We start from the raw sequence: 21,253 nt of genomic DNA, 5'->3' as shown, positions 1-21,253 counted from the left end.
CATACTGAGATTGACTTGTACTACTTGTTCTACATTGCTGGACTTATACTACTGACGAAACTGATTGATTTATATCACTTGGATTTGGGTCTTTGTTTTATTGATATATACTACTGAAAAATCTCTCGAAAATCATTGACTCGTTCTACTTACAAATAAATGAAACAACTAATATTTTACATTACTACAGATATTGCAAAGAAAAATGTTTTAGTAATTAGACAAATTATTAATTTATATCGGCAAGATTAATAAAATTAATTTAAATTATTAATAAAATTAATAAAATCGATATATTTGCAAATCCAGAGATTGATTTGTACTACTCGTTTTACGTTACTGGATTTATTATACTACTTAAAAAACTGTTTGATTTATATCACTCGGACATGGGTCTTTGTTTTATTGATATATACTACTAAAAGTGTCTAAAAAATCATTGACTTGTTTTACTTACAAATGAATAAAACGACTAATAATTTATATTATTATAAATATTGCAAATAGAAAAATGTTTTAGTAATTAGACAAATCATTAATTTATATTAGCAAGATTAATAAAATTATTAAAATCGGTATATCTACACATACAGAGATTGACTTGTACTACTTGTTCTACATTGCTGGACTTATACTACTGACGAAACTGATTGATTTATATCACTTGGATTTGGGTCTTTGTTTTATTGATATATACTACTGAAAAATGTCTCGAAAATCATTGACTCGTTCTACTTACAAATAAATGAACGAACTAATATTTTACATTACTACAGATATTGCAAAGAAAAATGTTTTAGTAATTAGACAAATCATTAATTTATATTAGCAAGATTAATCAAATTAATCTAAATTATTAATAAAATTAATAAGATCGATATATCTGCAAATCCAGAGATTGATTTGCATTACTCGTTTTACGTTACTGGATTTATTATACTACTGACGAAACTGATTGATTTATATCACTCGGATTTGGGTCTTTGTTTTATTGACATATACTACTAAAAAATGTCTCAAAAATCATTGACTCGTTCTACTTAGAAATGAACAACTAATATTTTACATTATTATAGATAATGCAAATAAAAAAATATTTTAGTAATTAGACAAATTATTAATTTATATTAGCAACATTAGTCAAATCTATTAAAATCAGTAAATCCAGAGATTGACTCATACTACTGAAGAATGTCCCAAAGATCATTAACTCGTTCTATTTACAAATGTATAAAACAACTAATATATGTATTATATTACCACAATAATATTAACATTAATATTATATTGGCACTATTTATATTATTACAAATATTGCAAATAAAAATGTTAATAATTTTAGTAATTAGACAAATTATTAATTTATATTAGCAACATTTTAGTAAATTTGATTAAAAGTAAATTCAAGGATTGACTTATACTACTTGTTTCGTGCTGCTGGACACTACGAATAAAACTGATATATATATATATATATTGACTTATACTATTCACTTGAAATTGGTTCTGTATTTTATTGATTTATACCACTAAAAGTGTCACAAAAATTCGTGTTCCTGATAAATTTAGAGAAAAGCTGATAATTTATATTACTACAGATATTGCAAATAGGAAAATGTTTTAATAATTTGATAAGTCATTAATTTGTACTAGCAATATTAAATCTATTAAAATCAATGTAAATCTAGAAATTGATTTATGTTGTTGGACTTATACTACCGATCAAACTGATTGAAATTGGTTTATTTCATTGGAATTGGTCACGTTTTATTGATTTATACTACTGAAAATGTCCCGAAGATCATTGATTCGTACTCCTGACCAATTTGGAGAAAAGCTAATAGTTTATATTACTGCAGATTGTAAATAAAAAAATTTTAAACATAATGCGCAGTAATTTAATATTATTAAATAAAGTAACAATTTAATTAATCAACAAATTCCATCACCCCTGAAATATAATTACTTGCATGAAAAATAACACTATAACTATTATGATACCTAATTAACATCTTTTATAATGTAAACAATTGTGAAAAATGTAAAAAAAAAGAAAAAGATAAATTTCTTCTAAATTTTCCAATAATTTTTATATTATTATGTTAAATACTGTTATTTCGATTGATACATTTTAACATATAAAACACATATATACTTTTTTCGTTAAAATGATAATGCTATAATTAAAAACAAGTATTAATATGAGAGTATGAGGTCAATGTATAAACAGCGACATTGAAATAATTGTTCGTAGAGAGTTTCAAGCAACTGATAAGATCAACTTACTTAGTGAATATTCGATTTAATTATATTGATTGTATCAATAAGAAACTCGTCGAAAGAACGAGTTCTTATACATTACAACGTTAACTTGAGTTCTGTAGGGAACCGCGATGGGATTGAATCGCATTAATTCGGAAAGATATTGACGGAAGAGGTGCAGAGAGGAAGCATCGGCAGTGAGCCACAGATCGATATCAACTTATCGGTCCATGGAAATCGAATCGGGTAATGGCTTTTCTCCCACGTTGGGAAATCTCGCTGTAGAAGTCAATTATTTGCCTCACGAGGATCAAACTAGGGATCCTAAGCAACCGGACGACATCGCGTTCAATGGAATCCGATGATAGACTCGCATTAGAATTGTGCATTATTTTGTAATCCCCATGCATGTTCCCGGAAATGAAGTATCGCGTTGTTTACCAATTTCCGTTTGCATCGATGATCTGCAATTCTTTTTCTCTTTTTTGAGGAACTATTCCTTTTTCGCTTTACTACATTCGTTTCAATTATTGAAGCGATTTTCAGACGTCTCGAATGTTGCATACAGAACGCGGCGCGATATCACTACAATCGATATATATTACTTTTTTATCGATTCGATAATCTTTTTTTAAAAAAATGTTAATAAAAAATAAATTGTTCCTTTTAGCTATTGTATTTAAGTTTATAATAAATAAGATTTATATACGATGTAAATAATTAAAAAATATATGTGTTAAATTTTAAATCATTATGAAAAATGTAAAAATTTTAGAAAAAAATGTGTTATTTTTGAAAAGAATAATAGCAATTTTGTGAACGTTATATACGCAAGCAGAATCTATATAGAAAATTAGACGAAATATTCAGGTTGAACATATCATAAATAAACTTAATAAAAAAACCATTGGCAATTTTTAAATTCTTTTCTCTCTCTCTCTTTCTTTCTATTTGTATTTTGTATTTAAAATTTAATATAAAATATAATTGTAATTCTGAGTTTTATTTATCCTAGAGATCATACAACGTTATTTCGCTGCTGAGGATAAAATCCAGCGGTAAATTTATGATATGAATACGTATCTTAGTTTGCACACAATTAAGCTGTATATAGTACTGCTGAAAACTAGATCTACTTGATTTAATGCTATATAGGTAGTTAGGTAGCAGTGGCTAATATTTCACCCCTTAATTACAGTTCTTCAAATTGCTGGAAGAAAAACTCTTCATCTCAAAAACATTTCAAGATATTACACAAAGCGAAAGGAAAGATTATATTTGATCCAGTATTCAACTGGGGCTTATTTTTATTTCAAATTCAAGTCAATTATATTAAAATATAATTGTTATTAAAAAATTGTTTTTTCTCTACGTAATTAATTGCAGATAAAATTATTTAAATGTTTGAAATAAAAATAATAGAGCCTCATTTATGCAGCTCGTAAGGACAGGATTAATTAAATGCTACATTTGGAATTTCTTTTGATTAAAATACTAGACTAATCTTAAGCTTCGTGTCGTATCTTTCGTGTCGCGTATACGAAGTACATACGGGAGCATTGCGTGAAAATATTTAAATTTTTAATTTAGGTCGCGCCCTCACAGCTTTCTCTCTTCGGTATTTCCACTTTCTTCTACTATGCGCTTTGTCGCGCGTAAGCCCCTTTCCAACTCGCGCCCTGATTCTACCTAAGAAGATTAGCCGTTGGAAAAAGTAACCAAAAATCCCTTTCAGCCAGCTACACTATAGGAAATAACATCGCATTGGAATAGTCGAACTAAAGGGTCCAATCAAACAACTTTCTCATACTGCAAGAAACCGAAATGCGATCGTGCGCAAACTTTTCTGATCCGACGCCCAATCCAATCAATGTCGAGTTGCTTGATTTATACTGCTGCTTTTGCACACAAGGAATTTGATATATTTGAACAATCAACGTCAATTTATAGCTCCGTAAGAAATATAATATAAGAAAAAAAAACAAAATGCATTTAGATATAGATATATATCATATTTCGACGACTTAATGTGTCTTGATATCAGTCAAAATATGATAAAAGTTTCTTTTCGTAATGAATCTTTTAATATTTTGCTCTTCGCTATATTTTATTATTACACATATAGATTTAAATATAAATGCACAACTATATCCATCTGTATATAAGTAGAGTTTTTGTCTTTAGACTATATATCACAACTATGCTTGGGCGTTTTTATATTGTGTCTCGAACAATATCGCTTCAAATATTGAAGTAACTTATGAAAGTTGGCGACATGTTATAGAATAAAGTAAAGTGCAAACACATAGAAGCAGTCGAGCAATCGATCTTACCGCGAAATATTGAGGTCGTTTATATTACTACTAGCAATCCAACTATACCTTCTGTTTCGGCTGGGAAAGGATAAAGGAAGGAAGCGAGTAGTTGTAACCGAACTTTCCCATCCTCCTCGAAAGTTTGACCAGTTTCGAACGGATTGCAGCATAAGTCGATCTACATTATCGATAACAAATCGAGAAACTATCTGGAGATCTAAATTACACCCTAAAGAGAACCTCGCACTAATCTTATGCAAAAATAAATTGCCGTTAAATCAACTGATTTTTTCAAGGTGCAAAGATAAATAATGAACAATTACTGATAACATATAATGAAAGAAAATAAAATTATGTTTAATAATAATATCTTCCTTTTGATTTGCGTCTTTCTTTTTTGGAAAGTCATATATGACCCCAATTAAAAGGCCGTTCTTTTATCGCGTTAAGTTACCATAATAGAAGAAAAACCTTTAGAAAGAGTAAACAATGCTCTCTCTATAGATAGGATGATCGGAAATAACGCGATTTGCATTGAAAAATAGTTTTTGAATTTTTGTAACATCAATGTCAATATTTCTTCTGGGGTTTTAGCGATTCACCGAAAATTCCGTCAACGTCGGGAAAGCGACGTCGACCGATGGCGCGACTCCAAAGTATATCCATGCTAGGTGGTTGTTCGATAATGTATCGTTTCCTCTTGAACGCACAATAAAACCCTGCCGCTTTAAATAGACAGCCGCGCGCTTCTTTCGAGAAGGGAAAAAATTCTCGTTCGATACATCAACCGGATGGAGGACGAGGTAGATAGAGAGAGAGAAAGAGAGGGGAAACTAACTCTGCGATGCCGACCGGAAGTCTCTTTCCCTCCTCGTGGGAGTACATCCGGCCGGTGAACGGAGTTCTGATCGATTAGGACAAATTTTCGCTCGAGTAATACGATGCACATGTGCAACGTGCTACGTGTCATCAAGTGAACCGTTCAGAATGTAAGTCGGATAAATGTCACGTGTGCTCCAATAAACTATCCTTGTATAATCTTACAAATCTTTAAATTTATACGCTTTACTTTGAATAATAGAATAAATGATGACGTTACGAATATTTGTTAAGCTTATCAACATTCGAATAAGTTGCCCTGTCATTAATAATTTTAGAACAAAACAATGGATAAAAAATAAAGTAAATTTGTTAATTTAAATTTATAAATTTGTAAATCTTGATGTCGTAAATATTCTTCCTCTTCTTTTATTTTTTTATAACACACACATATATAAATTATACACAGAACAAAGATGTGTTATGTAATAAATTAATAAAAGGAAGAGAAGAAACACCACGAAAAGAGCAGCGAGAACATTTCGAATTCTATTAATTATTCTATTAATTAATTTAAATTTATAAATTTGTAAATCTGATATAAATATTCTTTCTCTTCTTTTATTTTCTTTATAACACGCATACATCATATAAATTATATACAGAACAAAGATGTGTTATATAATAAATTAATAAAAGGAAGAGAAGAAACCCCACGAAAAGAGCAGCGAGAGAAATGGAACACTTAATACTGCAGAAATTCCCATAACATTTCGAAATCTATTAATTAATTCTATTAATGTATTTTATAAATTTGTAAATCTGATGTAAATATTCTTCCTCTTCTTTTATTTTCTTTATAACACGCATACATCATATAAATTATATACAGAACAAAGATGTGTTATATAATAAATTAATAAAAGGAAGAAAGGAAACCCCACGAAAAGAGCAGCGAGAGAAATGGAACACTTAATACTGCAGAAATTCCCATAACATTTCGCAATCTATTAATTAATTCTATTAATTAATTCTAACTATTAATTCCTCGCGTATAATGCCCGTTTGATCGTTACTTGTGAATACTAATCACGAGTTGTCGGTAAAGTTCATTCACGAACAAGGAAGTCCTGACATTTAGCGTTATAATCGGAAATTTCACATGAAGTGAAACGTCCGACATGAAGCGATGTGAACCAGATTGAAATATGTCGTCTTTGTGTCGACATGCGGAACATGTGTAAGATATGATTATCTATGGTACGATATATCTTCTTGGGGCAATGCAAATGGGAGAGCAATCGTGGAAAGTCGTAGATCACGGTTTTGTCGACCTGATGTTACGGGAAAGCAATGAACACTTCACAAATCGCTGCTGATTTGTTAGAAATGCCTCGTTTATAAAATACGTCACTCATGCAACCCTAAAGAAGAAACGTCCGCAAAGCAATTTCGCAACATCGACATTTACGGAAGGGAACAATAAAGTGGATAAGGAAGAGCGTCTCGTATTTCACGAGCATCACGGAGCGAAATATGCAAATCGATTGCGTTAAAATACCAACGTCTGTGACAAAAATAACATGAGCACGTTATCGATAAACTAAATTGACGGATACATATGTATATATATATATATATATATAAACGGTCTGTTAAGTCAACAAAATAATTTATATTTGATATTTATAAATGAAAGATGTAATTATTTTTAAACAGCTCTCTCCCTCGCTTTCTTTCTTTTTCATACAAAATATATATCTTGAAAAAACTATCAGCATCAATAATTTATAAAATTAAGAACATTATACATTTATAAATAATAAAAATTTATGATTGTATTGTTGCAAATATTCATAGGTAATATATATATATATATATATATATATATATATATATATGCATATATATAAATATATGTGTACAAAAACATCATAATGGTCTCTCGAGAACGTAGTTTTTTTAAAAATAATCTAAAAATATTTTCTATTATCGTTCGTATGCTTTTAGAATGTCTCCTTGAAGAGATTTATTATAAATCAACGCTTCATTGAAATAGTTTGCTCCTATTTTCTCGAGGGATCAAGTGCACTTGTATTTAGGAGACACACGAGATATATTCGAATAGTCTCTCTCTATACGGTTACTAGATCTGTACGACCCACTACAATTTCAAGCACTGCTTGTTACGTGCCGAGATGCTGCTTGATATGCGAATATATATAAGTACATGTTAGGTACGTGCAATATATCTATATGAAATTTCCATCTCTATTTTGATGAAATGTAATTTTCAATATAGTATTTAAAATTAAAACATAATAATTCAAACCTAAAATAAATCTGAAACAAATCTGTATGTACCACTTCAAATAAATCAATAAAAAAGATATACATACATAAAATATCGTAGCATAAATTAACATGCAAAATATTTGATAATAATTATATATTTTAATTATATATTTTATATTTATATTCACATATATAATTACATTTATATTAATATTATATATATAATTATTGCATATTTGATTATATAATTATTTTTAATTATATATTTTATATTTTTAATTATTTCATCGTATAAAGTCTTTAGACAAACGCAGGCAATTTTCATTTTCTACGTATTCTCGGCAGCGACGTACGCTAATTTTATGCGGATTTTCCAGCATTTATTTCAGTCTTAAAATAAAATGTTCCGCGAGTAATCTGTAATACGCATACAACAGAAACAATATTTCCCTTTCTGATGTTCCCAATCCGTTCCACTTTTTCTTGATGAAAATTAGCTTCCTTCGCTAGTTTCTCTGTGTCAGCTGCAAGGGCTTGCGTTGCGTTTTATCATAAATGCTTTTTGCATATCACACAATCAGCAAGACTTCCATTATTGTGCTGTTATCGACGCGCTGAGAAATGCGCTCTTGCAACTGCCCGTTGCAGCTGCTCGACATTTAATACGCCGCCTGTTTCTTTGTATTCAAAGCGACCAGTGGGATTGCGCGTTGGATAGCAGGCCGTTTTGAATTTATTCCTTTTTACAGTGTGAACGCGGCGTTCTCAAAGCGCAATGCTGCGACGAGACGTTGAGTTTTCCTCTTCAGATATTAAAAACATCAAGAAAATTTTGCGAGACTAATCGTTGCGTGAAAAAACTTGGAAAAAGTCTTGCAGAGATTAATAACGACGTCAGAATTGGAACGAGAGAGAATGCGATCATGGTTTTAAATAAAAACAAGGAGACGGGCTTAAAATAGATGTTTGTTATATTCTGGAATACCGCAATTCTTTTGAGAAACACCGAGATTTATGCATTGATTAAATTATCTCATTGCTAACAATTAAATGCAGTTCAAGAAATAAAAATATGTTAATTAATAGTATATGATAAACATTAATGATAACTAAAGATTAATAATTTTTAGGAATATAAGTAAACAATAATGAATATAACTATAAGTCAATGAGATAATTTTTTTTATATTAAAAATTAATAATATTTCGTTTTTTTTATGCAAAGCTATATTAATTGCGAATTGCTTAAGTATTTAAATTTAAAGTAATATATGTATAATTAATAAAATGAGAGTAGTGAAAAGTCCATTAATGGATGTCATGTAATATGGTTATCCGTGATCGATTAGAAATCGAAACGAGAGCAGAGTTGTTATCATCTCGCCGTGGGAATAACTCGTTAACGCGCTAATTTCGTGTTTTTCATTCCCTGGAGAGAAGCGAGAAACGCGTCATTCATTTCTATGCGCTTTAAAATTTGAAAGGATAAAAGCACGATAGAAAATCTCGGTTAAAATTTGATTTAATGTTATATTAAAAATTTCTGTTATATTATTTTAAATATAGCATTTGTTAATTTCAACGAGAAAAATATCAATGAAAAAAATATCAGTTTCTTTATCTTAAAACTGTTTTACACATGAAATATATGTTCCGAGTTTTCTCCATAATTGGAAATTTTTTTCAAATTAGTTTATAATTTAGCAAAAATTATATTAAATATGAAAGATAAAATAAACGTGAAAGAAATCTGTAAGAAATTCGATTATACGTCGTTTTGTTTCGCTTTTAACATTATAATGTTAAAATATTTGAGAATCGAATAAAATAGAATTTTTCTATTTACGTTACTGTAAAATTTTATATAAGAAAATTCCCAACATTTTTTTTATTGCCTATATAACTCGAATATATAACCGCTATTGGTGTTTCGCCAAAAACATTAAATTAGGTTTATGACCGAGACGATTGCTGTAACTTATCTTTATATACGTGAGGTAAAATTATATCGCGCACAACGAAAGGTTGCAATGTTCTCTGGAGAATTTCCAAATTCTGTTACAATAGTCTTTATAATAGTATTTATATAATATTTAAGATACGGCAAAAAATTCTCTCTCTTTTTATGGTTGCATTATTTGTTTCTTCAAATTCTTTTAAAATAATGAAAAGTAACTTTAAACCATATATTTGTATATACATCTAATATACTAGGTTCAATATAACATCTTTATTGCATTATCGTTTCACGTCTTAAAAACTTGATATGCAGATTTAAAAATATTGAATTTTAAGTAATGTTACACTGGAAAAAATATTTTGTTGCGTCAACAAAAATTCTGTTCAAAAATGGACGAAAATAGAATTACTGGTTGAATTTATCAGAATTCTTTTTAATACAACAAATATCTGGTTTGCACAAACAACTGATTTGTTGTTTTAACAAACAAGATCTTTGTTGCACTGAAAAGAATTCTGATAGATTCAACCAGTAATTCTGTTTCGTCCATTTTCGAACAGAATTTTTGCTGATGCAACACAATTTTTTTTCCAGGTAATTACAGAATTAACTAAATTTATTACAAAATGCAAAACTAAAACAATGATATATTTATGTAAAGAAAACGTACCATTTAGTATTCAATGATAAAAAGAAACATTTATTTTATAGTTGTGAATAACTGTGCGATAGGATGTAATTTATTATATTTGTTAGACGAATATGAGCAAACGAGTAATCACAAAACTAGAACATGAAACTCGACTAATGAAGCTTCCGCTGGCTGGAAACGCGAAATATTTTACGCTGGAATAATGAACGAACAGCGGGAGTAAAAAAGATTTTCGATGCGTGGTATCATGCAGACTAGGTGTTTTTTTTTCTTTCTCCTCGCTTTCTTGCTTCAGTCGTTATTGTTAAAGCCACTGAATCGAGCCGGCTGTTTCAGCAATATGTGGCGCGAAAATGGTCCGGTCGCGCTGCGGCGAATCGTGCTTATATGTTTAGTGTGTCTTCAACAATTTCTCTCGCGTTTTGCTTGCTCTCCAATATTTGCTCAGCGTTGTAAGTCGTTTGGTGCCGCGTCGAGGAGAGCTTCAATGGCCATTTGCGACATAGCGAGAAACTTTCGAATAACACTCTACCTACGTTAAAGTACATCCTACGATCAAACAGGCTGCTTTTGGGGAGAGAAGATCAAGAGTCTTCTGAGAATAAATTGCAATATTCCGAGCTACAGCAAGCTACTCGGTCGCGGAGACCAGTCTGTCGGTTCCGGTTTTCCTCGATGACAGCTACGATGATGAACAGCATGATCTCCGAGGAGATTCAAAACCGCATGTTACTTCCCGTGTGTATATTACACGTGGTGTAACACAGGCGAATACACACGGAGAGACGCATCTTTGCATATATGCATGTAATGCTTTTACGTGATAGTTCCTTATTTAAGGAAAAGTACATCAGAATCATGAGGTCATTTCGAGAGACAATCGTGCGAAATTAAAATATTTGCGCTTACCACTCCCGAGAAATGTTTATCGCGTTAATTTCTTTCCTTGCCTCAAAAATTTCTATTCTTCTTTAGTTTTTATTAGTTTTATTAGTCGCGTTTAATAAACCATTGCTGAACGCAGTGCTAGGATAAATAATAAAAAAAAGTTGTATATTTAATTACTTGGTTACTTCTTTTTTTAAACAGAATTTATTTTAATTAATTTTGCGCGATATAAAATCCTTTAAACGAGTCTTTGTATATTTTTTCTCTTTTCTAGCGCGGATAAAAGAATTACCGTAAAGTAAATTTTTAGGTATTTTAGGTAAATTGCGTCACAAATGCTTTCACAAATTCCTTTGTCTCTCAAAATAAAGAGAACTAATATGCTCCAATCTATTGTGCCCCTTAACGGCTCAATTATCTAGAGAATAAATAGCATACCAACGATCAAAAAGACGAAAATTAAGGAAATTACGATAATATAGAAGAGCTTTTTTCCGTAACAAAATTTTTAATACAAATACTATTGCGGAAAACATCGATATTCTTACGCAATATGTATATCGCAAATCGTAATAACTATGTGCGTCATCCGTTCGCACAGTTATCGTTTAATAACCGATTAAAAATAAATTTTCGAATCGCATCCAGGCGCTCGTCATGCACCGATGCGCTCGATGTAATTATAATCACAATTAGCAATTACACGTTACTTTAGCCAGCGGTCGCTTCTATAATGAATGGTCTTCCTATTGGGATTTGACTGAAAACTCATGAGTGATTTCAAATGAAATGCGATATGTGCGCGTGAATATCAAGCATATATTCTGTTGCAATATTTTGCTATCATTATAAATGATTAATAATGCGATTTCTAGTTGATTTCTCGTCTTCGATGATCAATTTTCCGCTGGATCGTTTTATTTCCATTGCGGTAATTATTAATTGCGAGAGAATGAGGGCCGCAAAAGTGGAAATAGTAGTATTCATTGAACTTGTGTAATAATATTCCGAATGTGCAGTCAATCTACTTAATTGAATTGAGTGTGTAATTTTATTTAAAAAATATTAATAACATATATCATAAAAGTAATTGCACTGTTTCAGGTTTCAGAAAGATATTGATCACTTTATTAATTAAAGTAAAGCTCCAGTGGCAAAAACTATAGAAGCTGAATTTGAACTATGCATTTAAATAGTGCATGTAAAAATGATTAAATGAAAAATATGGAGTATATATATTTATAGTATCTCTATATTGTTCGTCAATATTTATTTCTATTTATATAACTCTTATTGTCAGATGCAATATGCAAGGCAAGCAAAATCAATTTTCAAATAATAAAAAATTTGATTTATAGCCTTCAGGTAAAAATCACTGAAAAACTATCCAAAAACAATAATAATTTGTTTCTCCACAATTATATTGTTCTGGCTTTAACGTGGATTATTTTATTGAACTGTAAGCTCGAATTTTTTGAGTTACAAGCGTACGAACGAATCAATATGTTCTCGTCTTCATTCATATTGGTTTGAAAAATCGGTGAATATCGACTCCATAAAGCGCGAGATTAATTGTCGCCCTGTTATCTCGTCCGCTTGGTTACGTTTCGATCCGCTTACAATTCGCCACTAAAATGCACGTTGGTTTAAAAAAACCCAGGTCTTTATTGTCCAAATGAAACTCTAAAGAAAGTATTACATTCTAATCTTTACTCTTTTTCCCTCTTCAAAAAAGAAGATAAAATAAATTAACTCTTTTGAACAGTACTTTAGTTTGAACAAAGAAACATAAAAAGCAAAAATCTGTTTGGTGTGGAAATATATACATGGAAGAAGAACAATATTAAACTGCTTTGATAAGATACATATTGCACTCCTCATTCGCACATCTGTAAAGTTTCCTCGACGTGTAACTCAAAAAAATCTTAAAATTCTCCTTTGATCACTCTAGTCTAGTGGTATGATTTTGATATCATTATGCAAAAGACGTTGATTATGCAAAAGACGGATAAGCTCGTTTGATGTTACACGTTCTGTCGTTGTCATGACGTTTAGCAACCGTAATTAGCTTAGAATGTCAGACACAAACGTGATAAGAACACGTGCATTTAAACGATTCTGTTCCTAATTGCAAGCGTTGATTTCCGGATTCAATATTGCTTCATTTAAACCTCAGAATAATTGAAAATTATGCATTTCCTTATTTATCGATATTATACACATATATTATTGTATCTGTGAGATTTCAACTTAAAAATTTAGAGCAAATTTTCCATTGTCTGACAGCACCGTAATTGTTTCATTTATTTCTCATTGAATGTTAAACTGATAATAAAATATTAATTGTTTAAAAGAAAGATGCAAATTATATTAATTTTTTATTTCATTATACCGATGATTCTTTTATGTATTCGTTTTGTGTAGTTCAATAATTATATTGAACATAATTGATGAAACATTATTTCTTTAGCTAAAATATGTATTTTTAAAGCTGAATAGACGCGCATATATATTAAATAATTTTTTAAAAATATACATATATGTATATACATGCATATATATGATATTTAAATGCAAGGAAAGCAAACTTGTCTTACCTTATGTTATCCTCGTCGACGAATATTATAACCCCTCTGGCATTGTGCTTCGAGCTCAGTCGTTCGATTATTCTATCGAAGTCCTCGGGCTTGGAATTTCTCAGGATCTTCTCGCTGACTGCGACACAGATGTTGTATTCAGTCGAAAGGGCAATGAAACTGGCGATGCCCTGAAAATAGAATTTCAGCCGCAAATAAATTGTCCGTCTGCCCAACGAGAAATCGAATTCCGACGATAACATGCGAGTCTGTTTTCTGTTTTCTCGGTAAACAATTGGAATGTAGTAACGGACGTTTCAGGGACGCATTTCTACCGATTCATATTTGCATACTCTTTTAATGTTGACGATAAATTTTCAAAATTTGCATGAAATATCGCGACTATGGAATAGTAACTTATTGTTTGAGGTGTATCCAAATAAAATGCGCAATGAGTCTTTACTCTTTCGAAAAAAGTCTCACATGTTTGCAGTAAAAGTTTATTCCGCTGTATTTTTATATTAGAAAATTCCGATATTTATGCTAAATTCAAATATTGAATCCTTCAATTACCAATAACCAATACTTGAATAATCAAATTTTGTATAAAAGTTTGATAATTTAATTAGCCGACTTTTGATTGAATGATAAATAAAACATTTCAATATACATAGGTATATATTTATAGTAATTTTTCAAGACAAATTTAACATTGCAAAGTAAATAAAGTAGAGATTTTTAATTAACAATCTTAACATTACATGAAAGTTTTTGTCGAGATAATTGCTATTGTACAAGCTTACGACACAATGAACATCAGAATGCACCTGTTTCTCGTGTTTTCGCGCCACACGAGATATATATACGCAAATAAATACTTCGACGCGGCTCGTCTGTCTTCACGATAACATCCGGCGTGATATATTCGCGATATATTCGTACTCATCGTATATGTGAACGGAGAGAAGCCACGCGGAAAGAAAAGACGGTCGAAGAATAATGCGGAATGCAACTCGAGTTGCAACTGCAGGTATTATTGACGTGTTTCGCGTAATAAAAATTGTCACGATTTATTAAAGTACGCAGGATGAAAATAAATCCATGTTCTCTTTCATTCTGCATTGATATTCGTTGCAATGATTCGTTATAACGATACATAGTAGCGATTATCATATTTCCGCGATTTTATAAATCGCGGGTAAGTTTAAATATTTATACAATTCATTAATAACAATAATTCTATTTTTTTCTGGTTAACAATACAGTAGAATATTGATTATACAAATCCTGATGATTCAAATGATCTGTTAGTAATTTTTTTCAAATAAAAAACTGTTGGAAATGTTTACTTATACATATAGCTAAATTATAATTTTTCCTATATATTTATTTAATTAAAAAATATTTTAGTTTCATTACTATTAAAAAAAAATAATATATTGCTTTTAATTTTTTTAAATTTAATTAACTTAAAAAAATCAATTTTTATAAATCAATACATCTTTTATGCAAATTTAATTATGCGTATGGTTTTTCTTTTAGAAAAACATTTTTTATTATACTTATTATACTTATTAATACTTAATCAATATACAATATATTAATATAATATATATGTAAATGTATTTTCATATTTTTTTATAAAACATTAGATATCTTAGATAAGGTACAAAGTAAATCTTAATTCTCCAATGTATATTGATTACTGAATTTTCTAACTAATATTATTCGATGTAATTATAATAAGTAACAGTTAACAAAGCTCTTGTTTCTTTGACAATACCCGGAAGTAATTTTCTATGGGATTAGGACTCCCTTTTATTGTCTATTGTAAGAACAACCAAGTATAAGAAAGAGGAAATTGGTAAGATTGCCTGACACCCTGTTGTGAAATAAAAGGTTACAATTGTCTTAAAATAAATTCTATTTCAAATTGCACGATAAAAGTATTCTATAAAAATTTATCAAAATCTTTTGTTTTTAATGTTTTAAAAATTATTATATGTCAATATTTTTCCCGAGAAAAAGATCAAATTCAAATTTTTTCAAAAATGTAGCTTTCAAATATGTAACCTTCTCTTATACACATATACAAGCATGCAATTTAGAAATAAAATCATATACAATTGCAAAATTAAACAAATGGATTCAATAAAATTTTATGATTTAAAGAAAAAGAAATTTCAAAATTAAAAAATTAAATTATTATTGTGCGTTATATTTTTATTACAGGAGAAAAGAGAAAACATTTTAAATAGCATTTTCAGGAAATAAAGAATGCAAGCGGGCAAACGCGATAGAAAATTAAAATATCTGAGATGCAAAACGCGGAGATGCAAAAGAGACGATATAGATTCGTCAATTGGTACTATAACGAAAAGAACAGCGACAATGAGAAGAACAGACAAATGACATTGTTATCCAGGAATAATGAGAACTGCTACAACAAGAAGATGTTGCTTTATCGGACGATTTATTTAACTTCCTTTAACAATTGGTCGCGACATCATTCTTTTTTATTTCTTATATAATTCCGATATTTTTATAAATCCCTCCGTATATTACAAGCTTCATTATGTGTATTTGCCCAGAGGACAATCTTGAGTCCTTGATGATCTAAAATTATACGTAATTTTATCTTTTTAGCAAAATTAAGTGACCATTTCGTTAAGTGATAATTTTAGCCGTATTGATGATCGTAGAATACCAGTGCAAAAATTGAAAGTATTTAGAAAACGTTATTGTTCCAGAAGAATTCCATCTACAATAGTCTTCCTTCGACCGCAGTTTGTTCCTTGACGCATTTTCGTTCCTTAATTCACGATATAAATCGTCTCATGCATTTTATTCCACGCCGTTATAAGGATATTAACGAAGCCACGTTCGTATAATCGCTTTAGGCGAGCTTACGCCTGAAATATGCATCGCATTTGCAACCGCAAGTGCACTGCGATAGTCCGGTATTTGGCGTGAAAGAAGTGTGTAATAAATTTCATTAAAAAAAAAAAAAAAAAAAAAAAAAACCAGAAGAAACTTCTTATTCCCTTGATCGTTATCGTAGTAGATCAGACTAAAATGTTTTTAAGTAAGATTAAGTTTTAGACATTTTACAATGTGTTTTTCAAATCCACCTCCAAGAAAACTGTTCAAATCTCTTATTATTGTACGGTTTATTACTCACTTCATTATATTATAAACTAAAGTGTTTGCTCTTGCATTGCATACAAATGAATCCTTTCAAATCGAATATTCTGCATTAAATTTCTTACGTTGTGCATTTTTTTTTTCTAACATTAGAAGAGACTGACGTGCGGTTTCAGCATATTTATATTTATAGGAGTAGGATCGATAAATTTATTCGTGCGAAGTAATCGCCGGACTATTATGATACCTGATAGAGATTAATTAGGCTGATCACTGGCACTGTTTAATTACACGGAATGCGATTACCACCATTCCGTCTGGTGTCCTTTCGAAAGCGCGCGCAGCCGGTACAATTCACGACTAGGAGCGATTTGCACGTACCAAGACGTGGAACATGCCATTGTCACGAACATAAACGCCGGGAGGCGACCATTTCGCTAGTATAATTGGACCATAAAATCGTATCTCGATCAATGTTCGCGGAATATGAAAAATTCTTACGCGACGTCCCTCAACGTAAGAGAAATTATGGGCATTGCCAGTTGAGTTACCGCGCTCATTAAATTATTATACCTACCCATCCGTCTAGTAATTACGCGGCATAATAATATAAAACGATATTGGAATTTCAATATTGGGGAAGTTGCACCTATTCAAATCGGAATTTAAATATACAGGCAACAGATAAGTATTAAATGAGGAGATTGATTAAAAGAGATCCGAAGATTTAATATTGATATGATTGTAGTCATGCAGAATCGCTGAATTGTGAATGTTGGTAATTCTAAAAGAAATTTTAATTTTATTCTATATAAATTATTATTATTATATTAACACTAGTTTCAAAGTATCCAAGTCTTACGTTATATTTTAAAGTTTCAAATATTATTTTAAATTAAACGTTAAAATAATCAGACTCTTTCACATTTTAAGCTTTCTCGACATATGTGTATAAAACCCCATAAATTTTATGCTAAGCTTTTATATAAGTAAAACTTTTAAAGCATCATAGTTTGTTAATAAAAAAAAGTAAATTAAAATTCTCATTGCATTTTTTCATACATTTCTGTAGCTTATAATTTCTTTGATAAAGTTTAAGAAACAAAGAATTCAAGAGACACAAAAATCGACTAAAAAAGTTTTGCTTTCTGCAATTTTTGCAAAGATCGGACTGCTCTGGTAATCTCTTGGCGCGGAATTTTCAGTCGCATACTAATCGCCTAATTTGAGCAGCGGATGTTCGCTGTAACATCACGTTTTCTTGCTTGATTGCGCAATTAGTTTCGTCTTCGCTTGTTAACGCGGTCGCACATAACAATTTCATATTATAATTACTATCGTTATAATAACTAGTATTCAACGTAGCATTAACACGATTGTGCGGTGCGATTTAACAAGATAAGTGTTGCATTGCGTTATAATGCATATTATATAGAAAATTGTATTTTTATTAATTTTTTATATAATCAGATTATATATACATATATATATATATATATATATATATATATATCTATTATGAATAATTTAAAGGGTTGAATAAGTTAATTATTTTTTAAATTAAATTAAAAGCTATTAACTCTTTAACTTTTTATACATTTAATTTTTAACTAATTAACTAGTTACTACCCAACTTTGATATTTAATAAAGGTAAAAAATAATTTGACAGATCATATTCTATAATATGAATAGATGAATAATATTATGCTAATTGGAAATTTCATAATTTAAAACCCTTGAAATCCTTAAAACTCTTGAAAGAGAGATACATGTTTTTGCATGCATCGCGAAAATAAGGCAATTATTGCAATCTCTCGTATATTATGACCTTGCAATAATTGCAATAAAATTTTATACGTTCCGATATTCAATAAGTAATTATCGAATTATTATCAAAGGAATGTTTGCAATTTAATAGGACAATTTTTAAAATATGTGTACTAATAATAATTTCTAGAAATAGTATAGGTACTGTTCTAAAATCGTAGTTCTAAAAAAGGATAAATTTTTTTGTACAAGTAATTCGTTGATTAGGACAGGGAAAACGTCACAATGATTTATATCTTATTCATTTTTAAATTTAATTTTCGTATAACTTTTTCAGGTTAAATTTAACACTCACCTTCTCGCCATACTCGCCTTCCACAGCAACCGTAGAAACATATTTCCATCCGAGCAGATGGATCACCTCGACGATTGCTTGTGCCTGAAAATTGTCAGGTGGTACCACTCTGCTAAAATACTCGAAACGACTTTTATCCGAGAGTTCTGTGCTGGTGGATGCGTAACTTATTTGCGGTATCTGTAATGAGAAAAATAGTCATCATGCAATTAGAGGAGAATAATTTACATGAAAAATATAAAAATAATTATAATATAATAAAAAAGAGAAAAAATTGTATGTAATATATTTTTGTGAAACAATATTATGATTATAATGCGTCTTTATATTATTTATATAAACGTAATTAAATTTCATGTTTTACATCATTTTATATTATAGCAATTTAATGCAATTTAGTTTTATTTTGTTTTTCTATTATATATAATAAATATTTAATTTTTGTGTAATGTTTATTAAAAAAGAGTTTTATTTATTTCATTAATGCAATGATTATACATATATTAACGCGTATTGTCCTCAAAAAGATAAAATACAATATTTTTCAAGCTATTTCTTCTCTTGCAACAGTACTCATGTTTCAAGTGTAAATTATATAAAACACGGAGGTGTACGCGTGTATTTATCTCTGTGAGGTGAATATCCTGCATTACTTGATGCACGACCTTGTTTCTCATCGTAAATACGAAGGCAGCTCGTAACTTTATAGCATCTGTGCGCAGGCAGTATCGCGAATCTAATAATCTGTTGTCTGTTGAAAGTGACTAAGTCTCTATCTCTCTCTCTGGCTTCTTTGGCTGCAACGGATAATTCCATTTTTGCACAAAGAGCGTGCTTCGCTTTGACAGTTTCCTGTTGATAGTATTGTACGTTAGCGAATGTTATTACACGCATTATCACGCATCCTTATCAGACCTATAGTGCCACTATATGCGCAAAGGTCGACAATGCGTGTGAAAGCTGCACTCGCATTATTGCCTTCTCTGTATTAATTTGCATTTATGCGTTTCGATATGATTGTTGTTGCGAGATCATGATGTACATTACGAATTACGAATGACGAATGATTAATGAAGAGTTGATTACAGATCAGGTTCGATACACAAATCGCAGTTATAAAAATGTTTTTACGTTTTCCATTACAATTGATTGAGATGAGATAAAGGTCAGCTAATAATTAAAGTGGAATTGTATTTTATTTAATTACCAATATTAGATTATATTGTATGATTGCCTAATGATGTTAATTCTTATTCATTAAATGCCGCTACGTTTTCGCTGGTTTAATTTGTAATTATGTAATTATTGCAAATAAATAAAATTGTAATTATAAATAGAATTTTATGTGTATGAATATGTAATATAAATAATTAAATATTTTTTAAAGAACAAAAATATTTATTTGTTAAAACAAATTTTTTCTGTGTGATTTAAATCATAATATTTATATATTACATAAAATTAGGTATATTGTACATACACAAACACACACACATACGCATACATGACACTCACGTGTGTACATTGATTTAATGTTTAATTTTAAAAAATAACGTGATATAATAATTGCGTAAATATTTAAATGTACATTTTAATATTTTAATAAATTAAAATTAAAATTTTCTTTCTCTCTCTCGCTCTTTCTATGTCTATTAAAGAGAAACTTCTGCGAAATTAACTAATAAGATTTTCTTTTCATTTCGAAAGTTAAAGTTAAAACTCGAAACGTAATTTTTTTAATAATATATATATATAAACATTTACATATAATTTAAAATATTTTCTTGATTAAAAAATATTTTAATTTTTGCCTTAAAAAAATTATTTTAATATTTTACATGAAACATTATATAATACGTGTTTTTAAACTTAGAACGTGCTTACATCCTTGCCATATGAATATTGCTACAGAAGATTAACGTGTTCTAATCTGCGAAGATTTCCTGTCTATACGCTGAAACGTTTAATTGGAATCAATAGTTAATTACTTCCTCGGGGAAAACAGAAAGGGAGAGAGAGAGAGAAGGTTAGATCAAGAGAAATAGAGAGAGAGAAAGACAAATAATAACATTCAATACAGCAACGATAATAACGCTTTCGGCGCTATTATATATTTGATGCTAAATGTGATTGTTCGTTATTTTGAATTCACTATTTCTTTTATTATTATGCAAATTGTTACGTATTTGTGTGTATGTTTCGTAGACCAAGAAAAGTTC

At 29.7% G+C, this 21,253-nt stretch overlaps 1 protein-coding gene across 1 annotated transcript in view; it reads right to left on the bottom strand.

Moving 5' to 3' along the window:
• Positions 1 to 21,253, bottom strand: part of LOC114938014 (metabotropic glutamate receptor 8) — a 121,140-nt gene that overhangs the window by 35,386 nt on the left and 64,501 nt on the right. Inside the window, 2 exon segments of the mRNA XM_029311727.2 lie at positions 13,789 to 13,958; positions 19,035 to 19,214. Of these exon segments, the coding sequence (XP_029167560.1) occupies positions 13,789 to 13,958; positions 19,035 to 19,214 (350 nt within the window).

Source organism: Nylanderia fulva, unplaced genomic scaffold, assembly GCF_048542155.1.
Source record: "Nylanderia fulva isolate GAGA-0341 unplaced genomic scaffold, ASM4854215v1 Scaffold4, whole genome shotgun sequence".
Classification (NCBI taxonomy): Eukaryota; Metazoa; Arthropoda; class Insecta; order Hymenoptera; family Formicidae; genus Nylanderia; species Nylanderia fulva.
This window is presented reverse-complemented; position numbering and strand designations above follow the sequence as displayed.